Below are 20,548 nucleotides of genomic sequence, written 5' to 3' on the forward strand. Positions count from 1 at the left end.
TGTATGTGTTACTCCCATCATTTCTCGTATTCTCTCGTTCGGTATCCGATCTCTTCTTGATTTGCCTGCTGCTCTTCTCCAGAAGTCCATTTCTGTTACTAGTAACATTTTCTGCGCTCTTTGTTTCAGTGGCCAAACTTCACTGCCATATACTTTTAAGTATGCTATTGTATATAAGCTCTTTGTTCGCTTTAGATATTGTCTGGTCCCACAGAATGCCGTTCATCATGGATATGGCTTTTCTACACTGTATGTTTCTGTCTTTTATAGCAGCATCGAGTGTTCCATCTTGAGTTATCTTCATGCCCAGGTATTTGTATTCATTGCAGTGTTTAATTTATACCCATCGTCTAATGTAATGGACTGCTTTGTTCCTCCAATACACATGGCTTCAGTTTTCTTAATGTTGACTTCGAGGCCCCATTTATTATATTCTTCTATTAGCTTCCGCGTCATGTAACTTAAGTCGTCATGATCTTGAGCAATCAGAATTTGGTCATCAGCGAAACATAAAGTGTATAGTGTTGTGTCGTCATTGAGAGGGATTGCCATGCCATTACATTTTCTTTTCCACAGCTTGAGTGCTTGTTCCAGATAAATTTTAAAAAGGGTAGGCGAAATACAACAACCCTGCTTCATTGGTTATGTCTATATAATATTTATAAAATAACTTACCTGGTGCAGCTGTATCAGTCATATAAACAAAAGAAGAATCACAACGCCCCTGAATACTTTCATCCACTACGAGATTCGTTAAAAGAGAAGAAGGTCTAAGAACTCCACTAGGAAGATAAACGGTACGGAGAATTTGATCTCTAAATAAATCAAAAACGACCAATTTTGGTTGACATACTCTGGTGAATTCATCTAGAGAGTTTAGAACTCCAGAATCCAAAACCTACAAACAAGAAATTTGTTATTATTATATAGTATTATATTAGTTTAAGCTTTGATATTAGAACGATTTTCACGATATGTTTAATGTTTAATTTTGTCCTGACTATAGTTAATTAATAATTAAAAAAAAACCTTTTGGCCCGGGAAAATAATATTTTGGATTTTTTGGATCATTCGAAACAAAAAAATGTTTTTTGTTATATTTCTCTTAACGGGAAAGGCGCAAAATGTCGTCTGTCAAAATTTTCAATGTGTTTTAAATGTATTAATTTTCTTTGAACCCTGAAAAACTAATAAATATTTTTGAAAAATTTAAAAGCTGTATGAAAGATTACGTTATTACCGAGGGCCGAAAGTCCCTTCGAATAAATAAAAAGTTTTTTTTTTGAATGAAATATTTGCAAATAAAAATCACCCTTAATTTTCTCTTTTATTTTCACCCCTGTAACTTATTAAAATAAACATTATAGAAGTTTTCAGGAACTTTCGGGCCTCAGTAGTAATGTAATATTTTATTCTGCGTTTAAATTTTTCAAAAATATTTATTAGTTTTCTCATGATTCGAAAAAAATGAATATATTTAAAACGCATTCAACACTTTGACGGGCGATATTTTGCGCCTTTCCCCTTAAGTTGATGGTTTTCGAGTTACCTATAAACAATTTAAAAATAAAAATAAACGAAAACTGACTATATTCAAGGCTCAAAAACAAAAGTTGAAAATATAATTTTTGAAATTACGAAGTACATAAATTCAAGTTCAAACTTTATTCTATCAGTTCTTGATAAATATTTTGGGCTTATTTCATTTAAAACATTGTTTTTTTTTTTTTTTTGTTAATGCAGCCCAGCCCGATCGCCCGTCTTTCCATAAGGAACATTCCTCATTAACAATTATAAAAATATATTTTATAATAGAACATGGTAAAAATGCTTATCGGGATCTGATAGAAGGTTTGAACTTGAATTTAGGTACTTAATGATCACAAAATAGTATTTTTATTTATTTCGTAAACGTTTAATTAAGAAATTAATTTTTCAATTTGCGCAAATTGTATTATTAATATTAATGTTAATAAATTAAATATAAATATTTTGACGTCTGCTTTCAATAATTGACATTTCATTTTAAAATTTTAACTGCATTGCCTTGAAAATTTTAAAGCACCCAGTGCTTTAAAGTGACATTTTTAAGGCTCCTATGGACTGCTAAAATTGCATTTTAACACGTCAGTAGGAAAAGAACGTTGAATATGTATAGTATAGTGCCTTTTTATACGAAAATCATAATTAGGTATTCTGTGGTATCATAATCATTCTGGTTATTATTGCGACCGTAAATTTTTAATTAGCAAATTACTTAATTATTGCTAAACTATTTTTTAGATTGTCGTCGGCTTCCGGAAATATAATCTACTATAATAGCATTTATGTCATCAAGCTATTTAATTATCGATAGGTATATAATAGGGAACTTGCACATTTTTTTTATTAGATAATAATGTTCAGTTTTGTTTAAAAATGAGATTTCCAAAATTTCACGCTTCAAAAACTCATAATAACTTAGAAGTACAAATTTAAAGTCTTCAGTGACGTCATTATTTACATTTGGTACATGCTATTTTCATATGTTTAGTGTTTGTTTGATAGAAAAATATTTGCTAAGAGAAGGGAAGAACTATTCAGATGTTTCAAACTTAATTGTAATAAATCAATGTATATATATATATATATATATATATATATATATATATATATATATATATATATATATATATATATATAAAAGTATATATTTAGGTTAGCAAAATAATTATACTTATGTATTTAGTTGACATGACATGTAGGTACAAAATATTGTTAAAATAATTTTTATAATACGTAAGTGAATTATTATAATCAACTATTCTAAATGCAAAATAAGCCACAATTTAACTAAAAAAATTATTTTATTAACGTCCAAATCGGATGTCATTATCAAAATACAAAAATTAGTCAGATTAAATAAACTATAAGAAAAAATTTTTTACTAAGCAACAACATTTTTGTTTAATTTAATAATATTTTGTATTTTGACAACGACATCCGGTTTAGACGTCGAAACGTTAATAAAATCAATTTTTTAGTTAAATTGTGGCTTAGTTCCCATTTAGAATAGTTGATTAAAAAAATGCCGCAAGGATAATAGCTTCAGAACAAGTTAATTATTATTGTGAAAACTTTAGGTCTTCCTTTTATTTTAAACTTGGACGGTAATACTATTTCATTTAAAACTAAAAAAATATATATTAATTTATAGTCTCTTATCTTTTTCGTACTGTTTTAAAATGTTCTTAAACTCATTAAAAGAACTAAATAATTGTCCACACTCCATAGTTAATTTAAAAACAAATACTAAACAAATAAAAAATAAGAAGTCACTGACACTCTAACTTCTTTATTTGCGTACACGTTAGCATATACCTAGACACAACCTTATATTTAGGTATATTCTTCTTCTCCTTCTTTAGTTTATTGGCCTTCACCTACTTGGGTATTTGGCCAGCTCATCGTCGTGGAATAAGTCAAAAATATTTATATTCTAATGACATATGTCGTATGTCATTGTAATAATATATATATACCAGTTTGTTAAAATTGGAGTTTTATACTGTTTTTGAAGGAAAGGAACGAAGGTTTACTATTGAAAATAAAACCATTTTGTAAAAATACAAATTTTCTATGAATAGTTCAAACGATCAAAAACACTTGTAACGTCACATAAATGTATTTTCTACTGACGTTTATAACGTCTAATTTAAAATTCTGTTTACTTTATTAGAAAAATGTAAATGTAAAACTGAGTGACGTCACGACGCGTTTTGGACCACCTGTTTTAATTTGAATTTTTAATCGTCTTTAGGGGCCAAACGAAAGACAAACAAATCTTTTTTATCTTTGATACATGTTTTAAATTATGTTCTGTTGTGATTTATAACATTTTTTTCGAATTTAAAAATTTATGCAAGTTCCCTATTACTCCCCTAAAATGTTAGTTGAAAATTAAAGATTTTGTCTAAATAGCATACTTTCTGCGGACTTTGCACACCTATATTACTAATAGGATGCAATCTTAAGATTTGATTAATAACTTTTTCTTGTTTTTCCCAATTTACCCAGAATAACGATTCTTTTAAATTCTGACCATCTAGTTTTTGGAATCCACAGATACAGAATAAAACAGATACAAAATTAGGCAATCAACTCATTCAAGTAGTCAAGTAGGTACCTACCGCTATTCTGGTTTAATTTTTTTTGTGCAATTTTTGGTTATTAAGTTTAAGTTTATGAATATTTATCAATAGATAATAGTAGATTTACACTTTAATTTTTTGACATTGATTGACAAAGTAATAAAATTTTTCCGTGCGATAGTTGTACACTTTGATTTTATTTCCTATTTGAAAAAATGGTTCAGCCTTGCGTTAAATGCAGGGTGTGACTAGATGTACACAAGCGAGTAAATTGTTATTTGGTTACATAAAAACCATATTGTGTTCATAAGTAGAACTATGCATGTGTCGAATTGTTTAGATCATTATCGACCATGTTGCAATTCACGGTCATGGCTAATTTCAATCACCGTATTGTAGTAATAGAATGTCTTTTTATGTAAACTATTTATTGTGTATTCGAAGCCACCGGATAAATGTTATTATCTATACATACAGATCAATATCAATACCAAACCAATAATAGTAAACCAATAATATCTATTTGAGGATTTATTTATAATGAACCATAAAGAATTGGTCGATTATAAGTACTACTTATATAGAAATCAAAAATATTTATTTATTTAAAAGCACAACAGGCCTTGGAGGCCTAGGGCTAAAAATACAATTGATACGATACAACAATACAATAATATACTCCTACAGAGACTCAAACTTATATGGAATCACCATGTATTTCAAAGTAATATTTATTTCTTTTGAAGAAAGTTGTTATCGTTGCGAAGAATAAAGGTTTTTATTGAAAATAAACAAATCGATAAGACAATCAGATAGTACAGCTCGGTACGGTGTAAGTTATTTGCTTGAGTTGCAAATTGAACGAAAATAAATAAACTAACTTTTGCGCCCAAAAACGAAAATATGCCTCATGTGGGGTTATAGAACTTACAACGGGGAATTGGTCTTGTGAAGAAAGTAATGTTCTATAGCATAGCTGTAACACAGGGCGTTCTGTCCAAAACCTATGCTAGGTAACAGGAACTAAGAAAACTTAAAAATAAAGCAAGGGAAAGTCGCCAAAAAGTAATAACGGCTTACCACGATCGTTTAATTGTCCAATCAGCTGAAAAACACCCAACCATTTCTCACCTGCAGCTCAAAAGGCAGCTTTTGGAATCTACAGGTGTAACTTTTTCAGTTGAAACGATAAGAAGAAGAGTTCGTGCCAAGATGTATACAGCAGGAGACAGTTACGAGTTCCCGAGTTATTCAATCAGCACAAGATTGGTCTCCTAAATTGGTGTCTTCACCATCAAAACTGGAACATTGGGAATTGACAAAATGTGCTATTTGCAGAAAAAGTCAGGATTGGTGTAAAATCAGATGACCCACGAAATCGTGTACTTAGAGGTCGAAGAAGACAAGCAAGAACGAAAACTGTCAGATCTGTTCACAAATATACAAGGGGAAGTATAATGTTCTGGAGAGGAATTGTGATCCGTAAAAAAACTCCTTTCATTTTCATCCAATCAACTTTAACTACTCACAGGTATGTTGATAATCTGTAGTTAGGCTCTGGAGAGATGCAACAGGAGAAAATTTAATTTTCATGCATGATAATGGACCTCAACATACCATTAGAGTGACTAAAGACATCATTGAAGCAGAAGGTATCCCTTGTTTGGAGTGGACTGCTTGCTCACCCGAGCTTAACACTATAGAGTATTTGTGGGATATGCTTAAAAGAAAAATTAGACCTCACCGGGATAATTAACAAAATACCGCACGGCTAGTATAAGCTGCTTTTGAAGAATGGAGCAACCTACCACAAAAAAATGTTGAAATTTGATTAGGAGCGTGCCCACGCAAACTGAAGCTTGCATAGGACTAGAGGTGATAAAACTGACTACCAAAAAAAAAATAAAAAAAATAAATAAAAACCATTTACACATTATTAGTTTGACATTGAAATTTTTTATTCTTAAAACAACTAGTTTTAATTTGTTTGTTAAAAGTTTGTTTTTTACTTTATGGTTTTATTTAACTGTTGCGTATTTGTTATTAAATTGCTTTAAAATAAATTATGTTTGACTTCGTGTGTTCGTTTTTTTAAATTCGCACGAAATAATAAGAAATATCAGATGCTTCCATAAGTTTGGGTGTGTGTGTATACAAGGTGTTTCATTAATAACTGTCCATATAGTAACTGGAGAATCCTTAGCACAAAATACGAAGATTTAACCTAAAACACTTAAATAAAATGTGGTTCCTTACTGAGTTACAGGGTGTTTTATCTAAAAATTTAAAAACTATTTTACTCAGCATTTTAAAACTATTTGACATATCCTTTTCATACGTGGCAGGAAGTATAGATCCTATACAAGCTACTAAATTATATTAAACAAACGTTTATGGCTATTACCAGAGGCGTACGACGGGGGAAAGTGAATGGTTGACCCTTTCCAAATTCTACGCCACTGGCGAAATTGCTATTTTTGTTCAATTTTTGGATTCTTCAATACTTTCTATGAAAATAATATACTCCTCATTCGTAACGATAAAGTCATTAGTTTTCGAGATATTTGAAGTTAAAAATGAAACGACACGGTTATTTTGATCAGTGTATTGTGTTACTTCATTTTTAATTTCAAATATCTCGAAAACTAATCATTTTATCGTTAAGAATAAAGAGTATATTATTTACATAAAAACTATTGCAAAATCAAAAAATTACACTAAAATAGCAATTTCGTCAGTGGCGTAGAATTTGGGAAGGGTCAACCAGCCACTATCCCCTGTCGTACGCCTCTGGTAGTAGCTAGAAACGTTAATTTATCTTAATTTAGTAGGGTATACAGTACCTACAATTTCTGCGAAGTATGATAAGGATACGCCAAATAGTTTTAAAGTACTGGGTACAAATAATTTGTAAATTTTAATCCTACGAATCATATCATAAATTAATCAAAATAACTGTGCCGTTTCATATTTAACTTCAAGTATCTCGAAAACGAATGACTTTATCGTTACCAATGAAGAGTATATTGTTTACGTAGAAAGTATTGTAGAATCTAAAAATGGCACTAAAATAGTAATTCCTCCAGTGGCGTAGAATTTGAGAAGGGTCAACCATCCACCATCCCCTGTCGTACGCCTCTGGTAGTAGCTAGAAACGTTTATTTATCAGAATTTAGTAGAGTGTCTAATAGTTGCACTTTCTGCCAAGTATGAAAAGGATACGTCGAATAGTTTTAAAATTTTGAGTAAAAATAATTTTTAAACTTTTAGATAAAACACCCTGTAACTCAGTAAGGAACCACATTTTATTTAAGTGTTTAAGGTTAAATCTTCGTATTATGTGATAAGGTTTCTCCAGTTACTATATGGACAATTATTAATGAAACACCCTGTATACAGTGCAGTGGAATAAGTGTTACCCCCCCTGTTAACTTGTTTATTTTAAGAACTTAAGCAAAACGCTCGGACAGGTCGATTTTTAAACTAACCATAGTATACTATAGCATCAACGTTTCGAACTTTACGCGATCCCTCTTCAGGTGACAGCTATAACTTTGATTTTTTTAAATGGGAAAGTACATCATGTGACATCTCATTTAAAAGCTCTTAAAATACTGATTTCAAAAATGTATAATACTTTAATCCTATTTGAGACCGTAGGTGCAAAATTTCGGTCGAATTCTTTCTAAATGCAATCATTTTTTCGAATCCTGAAAAAAATAATACATATTTTTAAAAAATTTAAACGCAGAATGAAATATTACAGTATTCTCGATGGTCAAAAGTCCCTGAGAACTCCTATAATGTTTATTTTAATACGTCACAGTGGTGAAAAAAAGAGAAAATTTAGTGTGATTTTTAATTTCAAATATATCTTTCAAAAGAACCTTTTTGTTTATTCTAAGGGACTGTCAGCCCTCGGTAATAATCTAATCTTTTATTCTGCGTTTAAATTTTTCAAAAATATTTATTAGTTTTCTCAGGATTCGAAAAAAATAAATGCGTTTAAAAAGAGTTCGACCGAAATTTTGCGCCTACGCTCTCAAAAAGGATTAAAGTGTTATACATTTTTGTAATCAGTATTTCAAAAGCTGTTAAATGAGGTGTCACATGATGTACTTTACCATTTAAAAAAATCTAAGTTATGCCTGTCACCTGAAGAGGGATCGCGTAAAGTTCGAAACGTTGAGGCTATAATATACTATGATTAGTTTAAAAATCGATCTGTCCGAGCGTTTTGTTTATATTCTTAAAATAAACAAGTTAACAGGGGGGGTAACACTTATTCCACCGCACTGTATATATATTACAACACTTGTATCCAGTGGGGTGGCTTCATGTCCAGTGATACTCCTTGCCTACTATATCGACTTACAATTCTCCTTCATTCGTCCCTGTTTGTAATTTTTTTTTTTCCAACCAATAACTCCCTCATTTCTGAGATCTTCCTGTACACTATCAAACCACCTTTGTCTGGGCAAAATTAATGCATTTAAATAGCATTGAATTAAGATTTTGCACCTACACCTTCAAATAACGTGAAAACGATGCATTTTATAAAACGTACCTACTTACTAAACACCTCTTGTCAAAAAAATTATTAAAGAATACCAATCAAATGAGCTCCAGAAGAAAAAGTTAATACCATCAAAATTAAGCAAGTTATGAATTATTAGATTTTTTTAGGAAAAAGTGAAAAATAAAACATAAGTACGCCAATTCTACAAAAATTTAAATTTATAGTAATCCCGAAAAAACTTTAGCATAAGTAATTACCTACCTCAAAAATTTTCACCGGTTTACATTACAAAAAAAATATGATTTAACCAAATCAGAATTCTTCAAATTTTCAGAAATTTCATTTTCTTTCAAAATGAAATCCCAAAATACTCCATTTATCCAAATGATGATAGAACAAAATTTGAGTTTTTTTAACAAATATCTTACGTTTTTTATTTTTGTACGGTGAAAATAACCTAGATAGAAAAGTTTAAACTCAAATTTTACTGCGAGAACCATGTAACCATGACTTGTTAACCTTTTATCTTAAAAAAAAAATAAAAAAATGTTTTTTTTGATGAACCTAATACCATAAAAATTAACGGAGTTATTCTAAAAACAAAAGAATAACTTTTTGGGAAATATTTTTGGAACATAAATTTTGAAAAATTTTTGGAGTATAAATTTTGATGATATCAACTTCTTCTGGAGCTGATTTGATGCGTATTTTTGAGTACTTTGACATGTCTTTAGTACAGTGGCGCACCTAGAATTTTCATCTGGGGAGGGGGGGTTTGACTTGGGCACCGAAATTTTTTTGTATTGTTTGTGAGAGACAAGTTACATTTTCCTACTATTCTTTCTATATTTTTTATATGCCCTGGGAGTTTTAACCCCCAAAACCCCCCTGGGTGCGCCACGGCTTTAGTAAGTATATGTTATAAAATGCATAGTTTTCCGTTATTTAGGCTTGCACACTTAGTTTTGAGTATTCGCCGAAAATAAATTATACATTCAATTATCTATAACTCACTTAGATTTTTTATTAGCTTCAATTTTGTTATTAGTAACTTTTTGTAAAAACTTATAGTGTTTGAAGTTATTTATGAAACCCCGCTTTAAAACACGCATTTTTTCACGACAAATTAAAATGTTTGATCTTTAACAACTCTAACTGTATTAATTTATTTTAATAATTTTAAGAATATATTTTACTTAGAATTTGTCCCTATGTCGATGTTTTGAGTTATTTTTAATAAAATAATTTTCACCCCCAAGAAGAGGTGATCCGCCATTGGGGTAAAAGCGCAAGTTTGCACCTTGTCACTTTTGTTTTTTGAGATATCCTCTAACTGCTCCCCAAGTTTTATAAAAATAAATGGAGGTTCAAGCAGAAGTGAAAACCTTCAGTAGGGACCAACTATTTATTACATAATATATTTTTAGACCAGTAAGGATCTGTTTTTAGGTGGATGTGAGAGGTGGCATTCAGATTTTTGCGGATAAAGTTAGGTGATAACTTCGTTAATAATAACTAAATTATGCTCCTTCTCAAATATGCCCGGAACATTAATAAAAAAAAAAATATTTAAAAATTTCAAAAAAATTCGTTTTTTTTTTCTACTTTTTTTGCTTATAACTTAAAAACTGTTCATTTTAGAACAAAGTCGTATAGGAATAAAACATAGATAACTAAATTTTCTATCAGATGAGATTGGTTAACAATGTCTTAATTTATCACCCTTGCTTCAAAATAGCAATAAATATAAAATAAGGGGGCAAAACAAGCCTGTCTTTATTCAATGATTTTCCATCACTTAGGTTCAACTTGGAACCTTCCTAATTCGCTTAGAAAATTTTTGTAACATGCTAAAACCGTACACTAAATTTCATTAAAATTGACTTACTAGATTTTGCATAATAATTTTGCAATCTAAACTTTTTTTAAAAAATTAAAATTTTTTAAAATCTTGCAAACAAAAACTAGAACATACAAAGATTTCTCAATTTTTTTACATATAAAGAAGTACTCCACCTATCTAATGCACTTTACAGAATTGAAATAGGATTATTTAGGCAGCCTCAGCAATGTTTTAAATTTATAAACAATTTTTTGGCTTATAAACAAATTAGTGCTGTGGCCAGGAGGGGGTGTTACGGTCTCCTTTATTTAGATGGACTTACCCACGTTTTCTATGTATTTTGACCCGTAGAACACGAATTTTTGGGTAACAGTTGATCCGGATGTCGATAAGATTGTTATTAACAAAGAACTTGAGGAATTACATAACATCGATTTTTCGCAAAATAAAATATTTTTGTATTTTTTGGGTAATTCTAAGCAAAAAATGTTCTTACAAGTTTTTTCGTGGGATACATAGTTTTCGAGATAAACGCGGTGGAACTTTCAAAAAATCGAGAAATTGCAATTTTTGAACGCGAATAACGTTTGATTAAAAAATAAAATAGCAATTCTGTTGACAGCATTTGAAGGTTTAAGTCAAATTATACCGGTTTTAATTATTTGCATTGCTAAAAATTAATTTTTTTATTAATAAAAAAAGCTATTTGTTTATAAGCCAAAAAATTGTTTATAAATTTAAAACATTGCTGAGGCCCCGTAAATAATCCGATTTTAATTCTGTAAAGTGTATTAGATAGATAGAGCACCTCTTTACATGTAAAAAAATTAGCCAACTTCTAAATGGTCTACTTTTTGTTCAGAAAGATTTTAAAAAATTTGAACTTTTTTAAAAATATTTAGATTGCAAATTTATTATGCAAAATTTATTGTCGATTTTAATGAAATTTGGTACACGATTTAAGTATGTTGAAGAATTTCCTAAGCGAATTACTAAGGTTCTAAGTGCCAACAAAGTGGTTAAAAAATATTGAATAACAACAGACTTATTTTGCCCCCTTATTTTGTATTTATTGCTATATTGCAGAAAAGGTAATACCCAAAGACATTTTTTACGTCATTTTTTTATATCATACAAAATTCAATTACCTATCTTTATTTTATTTCTCTACGACTCTGTTCCAAAACGAATCGTTTTAAAGTTATAAGCAAATAAAGCAGAAAAAAATCGATGTTTTTCGAAATTTTTAAATATTTTAATTTTTTTATTAATGTTCCGGGCATATTTGAGAACGAGCATAAGTCAATTATTATTGTTGAAGTTGTCACCTAACTTTTTCTGCAAAAATCCGAATGCCACCTCTCACATCCAAAAATAGACGTTTTTCCGCAGATCCTTACTGGTCTATTTATATTCAAACAAAAACATTATATTCTGATACTAAGATATTTTTATGTATTATATATAAATATAAAAAAATAAAATGATCTCTTTTTACGTGTTATTAAAAGAAATATTACAATACTTCCAGATAATAATATAGGCTAAGGTTTCAAAATTACTGATTTAATTTAGTCTTAATACTGTACTTAATGATGGTAAATATAGCTTTAAAAACATAGTTATTTACAAGTTAATAGTGCCATAATAATATGTACTTTAATAACTACAAATAAACGAAAATACTGTTTACTGTTATTATTATCGTATTTTTGAATGAATATTTTACAAATAAGTACATACCCACAAATTATTACACGAATCTATTCTCATCCTGTAGACAGAAATAAGATTGGAACAATTGACATCACCCCTGGCGGCGCCATGAAAGGACCAATCAGGAAACGCCCTCAGAATGGGACTTGAGCCCTTGGGGGTGTTTCTGGGGATGGTCGCCAAGGTGGCGGGCACTCCGGCACGCAACCGTGGCATGGCTAAAAAGAGACGATCGGCGGTTACTTCGAGGCCTGTGAAGAGGGTGTTTTCTGGCCTGAAAAGAAACAAATTAGAACCAATTACATGTGTGTACTGAATTAATAAATACAAGTGAGTGTTAGAAATCGTTATTCACTTTTTCTTTGAAATAAAATGAAGAATTTATGAAATTCAGGAATAAACAGGTCCCAACGCCAAGGGATGGAAAAATTATATAAATGTGTTGTAGCGTTAATTGAAATATTAATATTTCAATCAACGGTAGTAGGTACAGTCGAAAAAATGAAAGAATACCCATGAACGATCACATCAATCACCTATTTTGTATTTGCTATCTTTTTCTATAACAAACGTTTGTTATTTAGAGAAAAATACAGCAAATACAAAATAAGTGATTGATGTGATCGTTCATGGATATTCTTTCATTTGTCCGACTGTACATGGATCCTAATATAGGTCGATCTGTACCTGTACCCATCTGCTTGCCGGACGAAACATTTTTTTTTTATTAAATTTCATACCAGGGGCGGCCCGTCGGGGTAGGCAAGGTAGGCGCCGCCTACCCTCTTCAAATGTAGTACAATAATATAATTATTTATTTCAAAATTGTAATTTATAAATTTTGACACAATACCTACAATAAAATAGCAAAAATTATCCAAATTATTTTTAAAAATATCCAAAAAATTTTCTCCGTAGTTATAATTATTGTACGCTCCTTGTAGTATCAGTAGTACTGTATAAGATTCTATAATTCTTCCTTGGTCAGGCACTTGAAAACGTAGCCTGAAATAGAACGACGCCAACACCGAATTGACGTGCGATCTCTCTCTGTTTACGCGAACTAAAGGCCTGCTGGCCACGATTTTGAAAGGACGGATAGGCACAGAGTCTTATAGCCGGACCTACAAAATTTTATCAGTTGCTTCTCTTGTGTCTTGTGGAAACTGTTTTAAATAATTGTTTTTTGATTTTGGCTGTTATTAGTAGGTTAAGTATTCAATAAAACTGGGTAGGGCAATTTAAATTTGTTTATGAAAACTGAATAATAAACAGGTAAATTTGAGATCGGTCTATTGAAGGGCATTTTAATTTTATATTAATTTAGTAATAATTTACTAACGACAAATAAATCTGTGAATAGTTATTTGTCAGTCGTCCAGTATATTTTTATTGTGTTTCAATACAATTTGGATAATTTAAAGTTAAACTGACGAATTGTGTTATTAGATTATATAGATAATTAAAATTTTAAAGCGAGGTTAATTGTTTTTTTTTTGCATAGGCTTTTGCCATTCAGCCAGTCACAACTTTTGAGAGGTTAATTGTTAACTTATCAATTTATTCGAAGAGTTTTTTTTTATGTAATTATGTTTATTTACAATCTACATCTGATCATTTAAAGAGTATTAAGTAAATTTTTTCCATGTTTTTGGTCATGAAGAAGAGACTTCCAATGATGTCTCATCTTATTCTATTTATGTTTAAAGTTTTAAAATAGGTCCTGAGGCCAGGTTCTATCTAGTCTCCTTGTGAGAGGGCCATTATGAAATAATCCCCTTACTAATTCGTTGTCATGGTGAATGGTACGCTCGTTTTGTGATTCCGAGGCTCGATGGATTTCTTCTCTAATGAAAGGTATATTTAAGTCTTCGTGAAGTGTTTGATTAGTTACATACCAGGGTGCATCCACTATTGATCTTAGAACTTTCGACTGAAATCTTTGAATGATATTCAGTGATGTTGACTTTGCACAGCCCCAGAGGTGTAGTCCGTAGTACCAAATAGGTTTGATTATTGCTTTATACAGAAGAATTTTGTTTTGGATGTTGAGTTTTGATCTGCGTCCAAGGAGCCAATACATTTGCCGAAATTTCAAGTCTAGTTGTCTTCTTTTAGTCTGTATATGTTTTTTCCAAGTAAGACGTTGGTCAAGATGGAGGCCAAGGTATTTGGCTTCTGTTACTGTTGGTATTCGTACATTTTCCATTCTTACAGGTGGGCATGTGTTGTGGCGGTTTGTAAACGTTATTTGAGATGATTTTGTTTTATTTACTTTAGTTCGCCATTTTGTGTACCATTCACTGAGTATGTCCAGATGGTGTTGCAGGTCTTGTGAGGCTTGTATGTGATCTTCATTTACTGCTAGTATTGCTACGTCATCAGCAAAGGAAGCGATCGTAGTATTAGGAGACTCTGGTATATCGGCTGTGTAGAGTGAGAAAAGCAGAGGTCCGAGAACACTACCTTGCGGAACTCCGGAGTTAATAGGACAGAGGCTGGATTGTTGGTCTTTGAATTTTACTGAGAAATATCTATTTGATAAGTAGGATTTGATTAGGAGGAAATAGTTACTAGATAGTGCTAATTTTACTTTGTAAAGCAGTCCTCTGTGCCAAACTTTGTCAAACGCTTGTGAGATATCTAGGAATACAGCGTTGCAGTATTTCTTTTCTTCGAGAGTTTTTGATATTTCATTTATTATTCGATGGACTTGTTGTGTAGTAGAGTGATTTTCCCGAAAACCAAACTGATGTTCTGGTAGTAATGTTAGGAATTCATGATCTGCGTATATTCTTTGTAGCAGCAATCTTTCAAAAACTTTGCTAACTATTGGGAGTAGGCTGATGGGTCGATAAGATGTTACTTCATTGGGAGCTTTGCCTGGCTTAAGGATCATTATAATTTCTGCAAATTTCCATATTTTTGGAAAGTATGATAAACTTAGCATGCGATTAAATATTACTGTTAGCATAATAATGGCCTTACGAGGAAGTTGTTTTAGTACTTGTGCCGAGATTAAGTCATCACCTGGAGCTTTTCGTGAGTTGAGTTTGATTATTTCTTTCTTGACTTCTATAGGAGTAAAACTTTTGATTGGAAGGGACATTTGACATGCTGCGCTAATTAGTTCTTCCACTTCTTCATCAAGGTCTGGTGGCACGGTTTGAAATACACTCGTAAGATGTTCAGCAAAGACGTCCGCTTTGTCTTTGTTGGAACGAGCCCATTCGCCATTTGGTTTATGGAGGGGAGGAATAGTTGTGTATGGTTTTTTGAGTTTCTTAGTCGCCTTCCATAGCGTCTGATCATTTGCTGTAAGGTTTGTAATGTAATGTTCGAAGGTTTCGTTGTTTGCAGCTTTGATGGCTACTCCAAGTTGTCTACGTAGTCTATTGTATATATGTTGATCTATGTTGTTTCTAGATCTTTGCCAGTTTCTTCTCGCACGGCGTTTTTCAGCAATGAGTTGCCGAATGTGTAGGGGAACATTTGTTGCATGTGTCGGTCTGCGTTCAGTTCGTGGTGTAGATTGCCATGCCGCTTCTTGTAAATTCGAAGAGTAAATTATTATTTGATACATAAATAATAAAATAAGTAATGTTTGACGTTGTTGAAACGTAGGTTTGTTAGTTTTATTGGTGGAAAAACTTTAGTCATCGAATATGAATATTTTAAACGAGGTAATAGGGTAAGTGCACCAGTTGTTGGCCATGTACTAGTTATTGGCCTACTAATATATTTTGATTAGAATTAGGAAAATATTGGTATTTTGTTAATTCTAACTGCTTTTTCTAAGTTTGGCAATATGTATCCTAGAATATGGCACATCTAGTTTCAAGGTAACCATTACATTTTAGTCAGTATTCGATGTTGAAAGAGACACTGTTTCGTGCCGCTAGTTTGCAACCGAAATTTTGTTATTTACCTAGAGAAACTTGTGTTGGTCGGTAAGTACTATATACTGCAATTCACTTTCTACTTTATATTTTGTGTTTTTGTGAGAATATAGTATATGTCCTGTTCCTAACTGCATAACGAATATAACGCTATTTATTCAATTAACGTAAATTTTAAGGTGGCCAACAACTAATGCATGAAATTATCAATGTATCAGTTATTGGCCTAGATGGCCAATAACTGACACATTAGTTTTTTGTAAGAATCTAGTGATTGACATATGTTAATAACTAATGTTTTATGTGTGGCCAATAACTAATTATTATAAATTGTTTTAGAAAATATGCCAAAACGACCTAAAATTGAAAACAATTATAAAAAAATTATTCCGAAGACGAGGTTAAAAAAGCGTTAGATTTGAAGCGTTAAAATGTGAACAAAACTGTTAAGTTAACCTTTGGGTTATGTTCAATTTCGTAGACGTTTCTGGAACCCTTCATAGCCAAAACCTTTTTATTTTTGGGACATAAATAAAAACATGTCTCGTCACCACTGAAGATTGTTGTTGGGTCTTGAAGAACGTCTGCAAATTTTTTTTATCTAGATAAGATTTTATGTTGTCGAATCATTTGGTAATATCTCTTTGGTTAATGTTTGAACTTGCTGATGTCACTCCCTCTGAAGTCCTTAACGAAATGTTGGGATTGCGCTTTAAAAATGCTGATAGCCATCTTCTACCCGGTCTATTTTTTTCAACACATGGATTAACTCTATGGTTACTCTGTAAAAATGATTTAACGGTTTCAGTTGTTCCTCTTCGTCTTTCGAAAGAAATGGATCTGGCCCATGCGTTATCTTGTTATGAAATTTTTTCACTTTTCCGGTAACTTATGGGAATATTTCAAATTCTTGAGGCTTCCCGCTCACTCATATTTTAAGTGCTGCGCCGAATTCGTGGGGTATTGGTTTAACAGAAAATGTTGATGGACAATAAAAACTTTTACGAATATATTGGAAATATATTTAAGCCTTATTTAGATCGAAATAATATAGCACGTCCGGTGATACTTTTTATTGATGGGCATAAAACCCATTTAACTGTACAGACAAGTCAACTTTGTACAGATATAAAAATTATTTTAGTAGCTTTATATCCTAATGCCACGAGATTAATGCAACCAGCGGATGTGGCTGCATTTAAGCCTCTGAAAACTTTTTGGAACAAAGCTGTGCTTCAGTATAGGAGAGACAACCCCCAAAAATTGTTAACTAAAGTACAGTTTCACTGAAACAGGGGTACTCTTTTAAAATCTGCTATAGACAGGTTAAATCCAGATGTTGTCAGAAGTGGGTTACAGCAGGCGGTATATTTCCTTGGAATTCTTCTGCTCTTGACTATTCAAAATCTGTTGGGAAAGAATTTGAAACTGAAGATAATCTGGATGAGCACAATGATTTACCAACACTTATTGATCCAAATAAAACAATTTCTTATAAAAAATTTTGTGAAATAGTTAGCAATGACAAAATTAAACAGCTATGTCGAAATAATTGTAATAGTAGGGGAGGAAAGTATGAAATATGCAGTCACTCAAGCGCTTTGGAGACCTATTGGGCAGTGGCGGTTTCTCCATAAGTGCACATGTGCACGTCAACCCCCAAAATTATTTTCACATAAACATTCATATATGTAATATTTATCATTCTATAAATAACATTTTAATCTAACTATACAGTAATTGAAATTCGAAATAAAAGATCCAAGGAGTTTATAAGTATCTAATAGGTAACATTTAATTATTTTTATTCTATTTCAAAGGAGAAAGTTCACGGATGCGAGGCCTTAGACAGAACCCCGCGTTCACCGCTCTCACAGTGGTTCCTATACCAATGACTTTTCATACGACTAAATACAACTCACCACCCACCCCGCTACCCGCTATAGCCCACAAGTTTAGATGGCCACAGGATCACAAGTTGGATGTGATCTTATGGCATGATCTTTGGTGTTTTCAACGTGCACGGCACACGTATGTTTAAATTTTGCTTTCATGAAGTTCGAATTTCGGAACTATATTAAGAATGGAAGGATTTGTGGACGTAAATATTAGCGTGGAATATTTAAAATCAATTAAATTTTCTTCATTATGTTTAGAAGAAAAATTAAAAATGTCGAAACCAAATTTGTTAATTAAGAATGTACCAAAGTGCAAACGTCGGGATTATAAATGATTATTTAAAATGGAGATTTGTGTAAAAACTTACAAATTGTGTAGGTGTGAAGCACATATTTGGAGAAGAGGAAGCATAATAAATAAAATAGAAGATACGATTTTAACTGTCCAGTTGGAATTCCAGATTGGAATTCTCCAATTATGTACTTGTTACGATGCCAGTGACAACTGCAGAAACAGAACGATGTCTCTCTGCATTGAAACGTATCAAAACTTTCCTTAGAATAGCTATGGGCCAGGATCGATTAACTGCACTTGCAATGTTTTCAATAAAAAAAAATGATTCAAGAAATTCCAAATTTTACTGAATTTGTTTGTGAATAATTTTTCTAAAAAATAACAGGCGACTGACTTTTGTTACAAAACTTGCTTGTAACATTTAAACACTAAATTATAATTTTAAGTCAATAAAATACATTATTTATTGTAATTTTTAATTTAAGGTCCTTTGATTTTTACAATTTGAAGACACTCAAAAACCTTTACCTACGGAAATAGGGTCTCAAGGTCTTTTTATATGTTAACATTATGTGTGCACCCCCAATATTTTACACCAGGCGCCGCCACTGCTATTGGGTTGTGAAGAGTAGGTTCTAAAACCAAAAAAAGTTAAGTAAACTTTTTCATTTTACTGGGGATGTTCATTTTTTATTTAATTTTCCATTTCCAACAATCGTTGTTTCCGATTATAGCGCCATTTATCCATAATTCGAAAAAATGTTTCAAATAAAAGTTACTTATTTTTACGTAAGGAATTCGAAACGAAGCAGATTAAGTATATGTTTGCAAATCTTGTCAGAATAAAAAATAAAAGTTTACTTTGACATGCTCTTTTTTTGTGTCCACACGCATCACAAAATCCTTGCTTACCCAAATACCTACCTATCTACCTATCTTAACTTACGAATTAATTGGTAAAATATCACTTTAAAAAATGATGGCCAATCAGTAACACATATGGTGTCAATAACTGGAACAGGGTGGCCAATAACTGGTTCATTTGCATATTTACAAAAGAACACATGTAAAATATTTTCAGACATGAAAGATTAATATAATAAAATTGCAAAACATGTAGAAATAATAATAAAATTCCATGATGTTAAAAAAGTTATACTTGGCCACCGTGTCAAAACATTTCATAGATATATCGACGTGCTCTCCTTAAGAGGCCAATAACTGGTGCTTTTACCCTATGCAGTTTGATCGAGACGCCTTTTTCAAGGCGCCAAAATCAAGAAAGATCAGAAATTATTTCAATGGGCCGGCCTTTACCAAATTTAACAATTTTATCCACAGATAAGACAAAAGACAATCGACCATTTTCGAGATCGTTTAAAACAGTATGGTATGAAAACCATAAATGGCTAAGCGGAAGTTATTTTAAAAATTCACTTTTCTGTTGGCCTTGTCTGTTGCTCTCAAATTCAGATTCAGATTTGAAAAATTTATTAGCTAGTGTAAAAAACATGAATCTTCGAAAGAACATTTAAACAATTGCTTAGGTTTAAAACGGTTAGAAAAAAATAAACAAACTATTGACAGTGCTTTAGCTGGACATATTTCTCTATCTAATAAGATATAATGAAGAAGTTGAAAAAGATTGAAGTTGAAGAAATTGATGTTACAATTCTGTTAGCAAAACAAGAACTTGCATTTCGCGGTCGTGGTGAGAGCCATAATTCTTCAAACATGGGTAATTTTAAAGAAATTTTTAATTTAGTAGTTAAACGCGATCAGGAAATCCAGGATCGTGTTAAAAAATAGAAGGGGTGTTCACGGGTTTGTCAAAAACAATACAAAATAATTTAATAGATTGTCTTGCCGATTACGTAAAAAATGAAATTTCAACAGAAATTAATGAAAGTCAATTTTTTTCTATACTAGCGGACGATACTGCTGATATAACCGAAAAATCACAGTGTACTTTAACAATCTGTTTTGTTAACAAAGTTGGTCAGGTAACAGAAATATTTTTAGGGTTTTTTGATGTTAGCGAGAATAGATCTGCAGACGCTCTATATAGTTTAATTTCAAACGTGCTTGAGCCATATGATTACAAAAATAAATTAATTGCTCAATTTTACGATGGTGCAAGTGTAATGGCTGGCTCTTTGAACGGATTACAATCAAAAATTAAAGTAGATGCTCCAAAAGCAATTTTTACACATCGTTGCGCTCATAGATTACATTTAGTATTGCAAGA

General features: G+C 31.4%; 1 protein-coding gene across 1 annotated transcript in view; it reads right to left on the reverse strand.

Annotated features, from left to right (window-relative positions):
• LOC114335682 (protein yellow-like) overlaps positions 1-20,548 on the reverse strand; it is a 332,848-nt gene that overhangs the window by 64,457 nt on the left and 247,843 nt on the right. The window contains exons 3-4 of the mRNA XM_050655707.1: positions 12,236-12,482; positions 676-898 (exon numbers count right to left, since the gene is read on the reverse strand). Of these exons, the coding sequence (XP_050511664.1) occupies positions 676-898; positions 12,236-12,482 (470 nt within the window). The remainder of the gene's footprint in view (positions 1-675; positions 899-12,235; positions 12,483-20,548) is intronic.

The sequence above is a fragment of the Diabrotica virgifera genome, chromosome 7, assembly GCF_917563875.1.
Source record: "Diabrotica virgifera virgifera chromosome 7, PGI_DIABVI_V3a".
NCBI lineage: Eukaryota > Metazoa > Arthropoda > Insecta > Coleoptera > Chrysomelidae > Diabrotica > Diabrotica virgifera.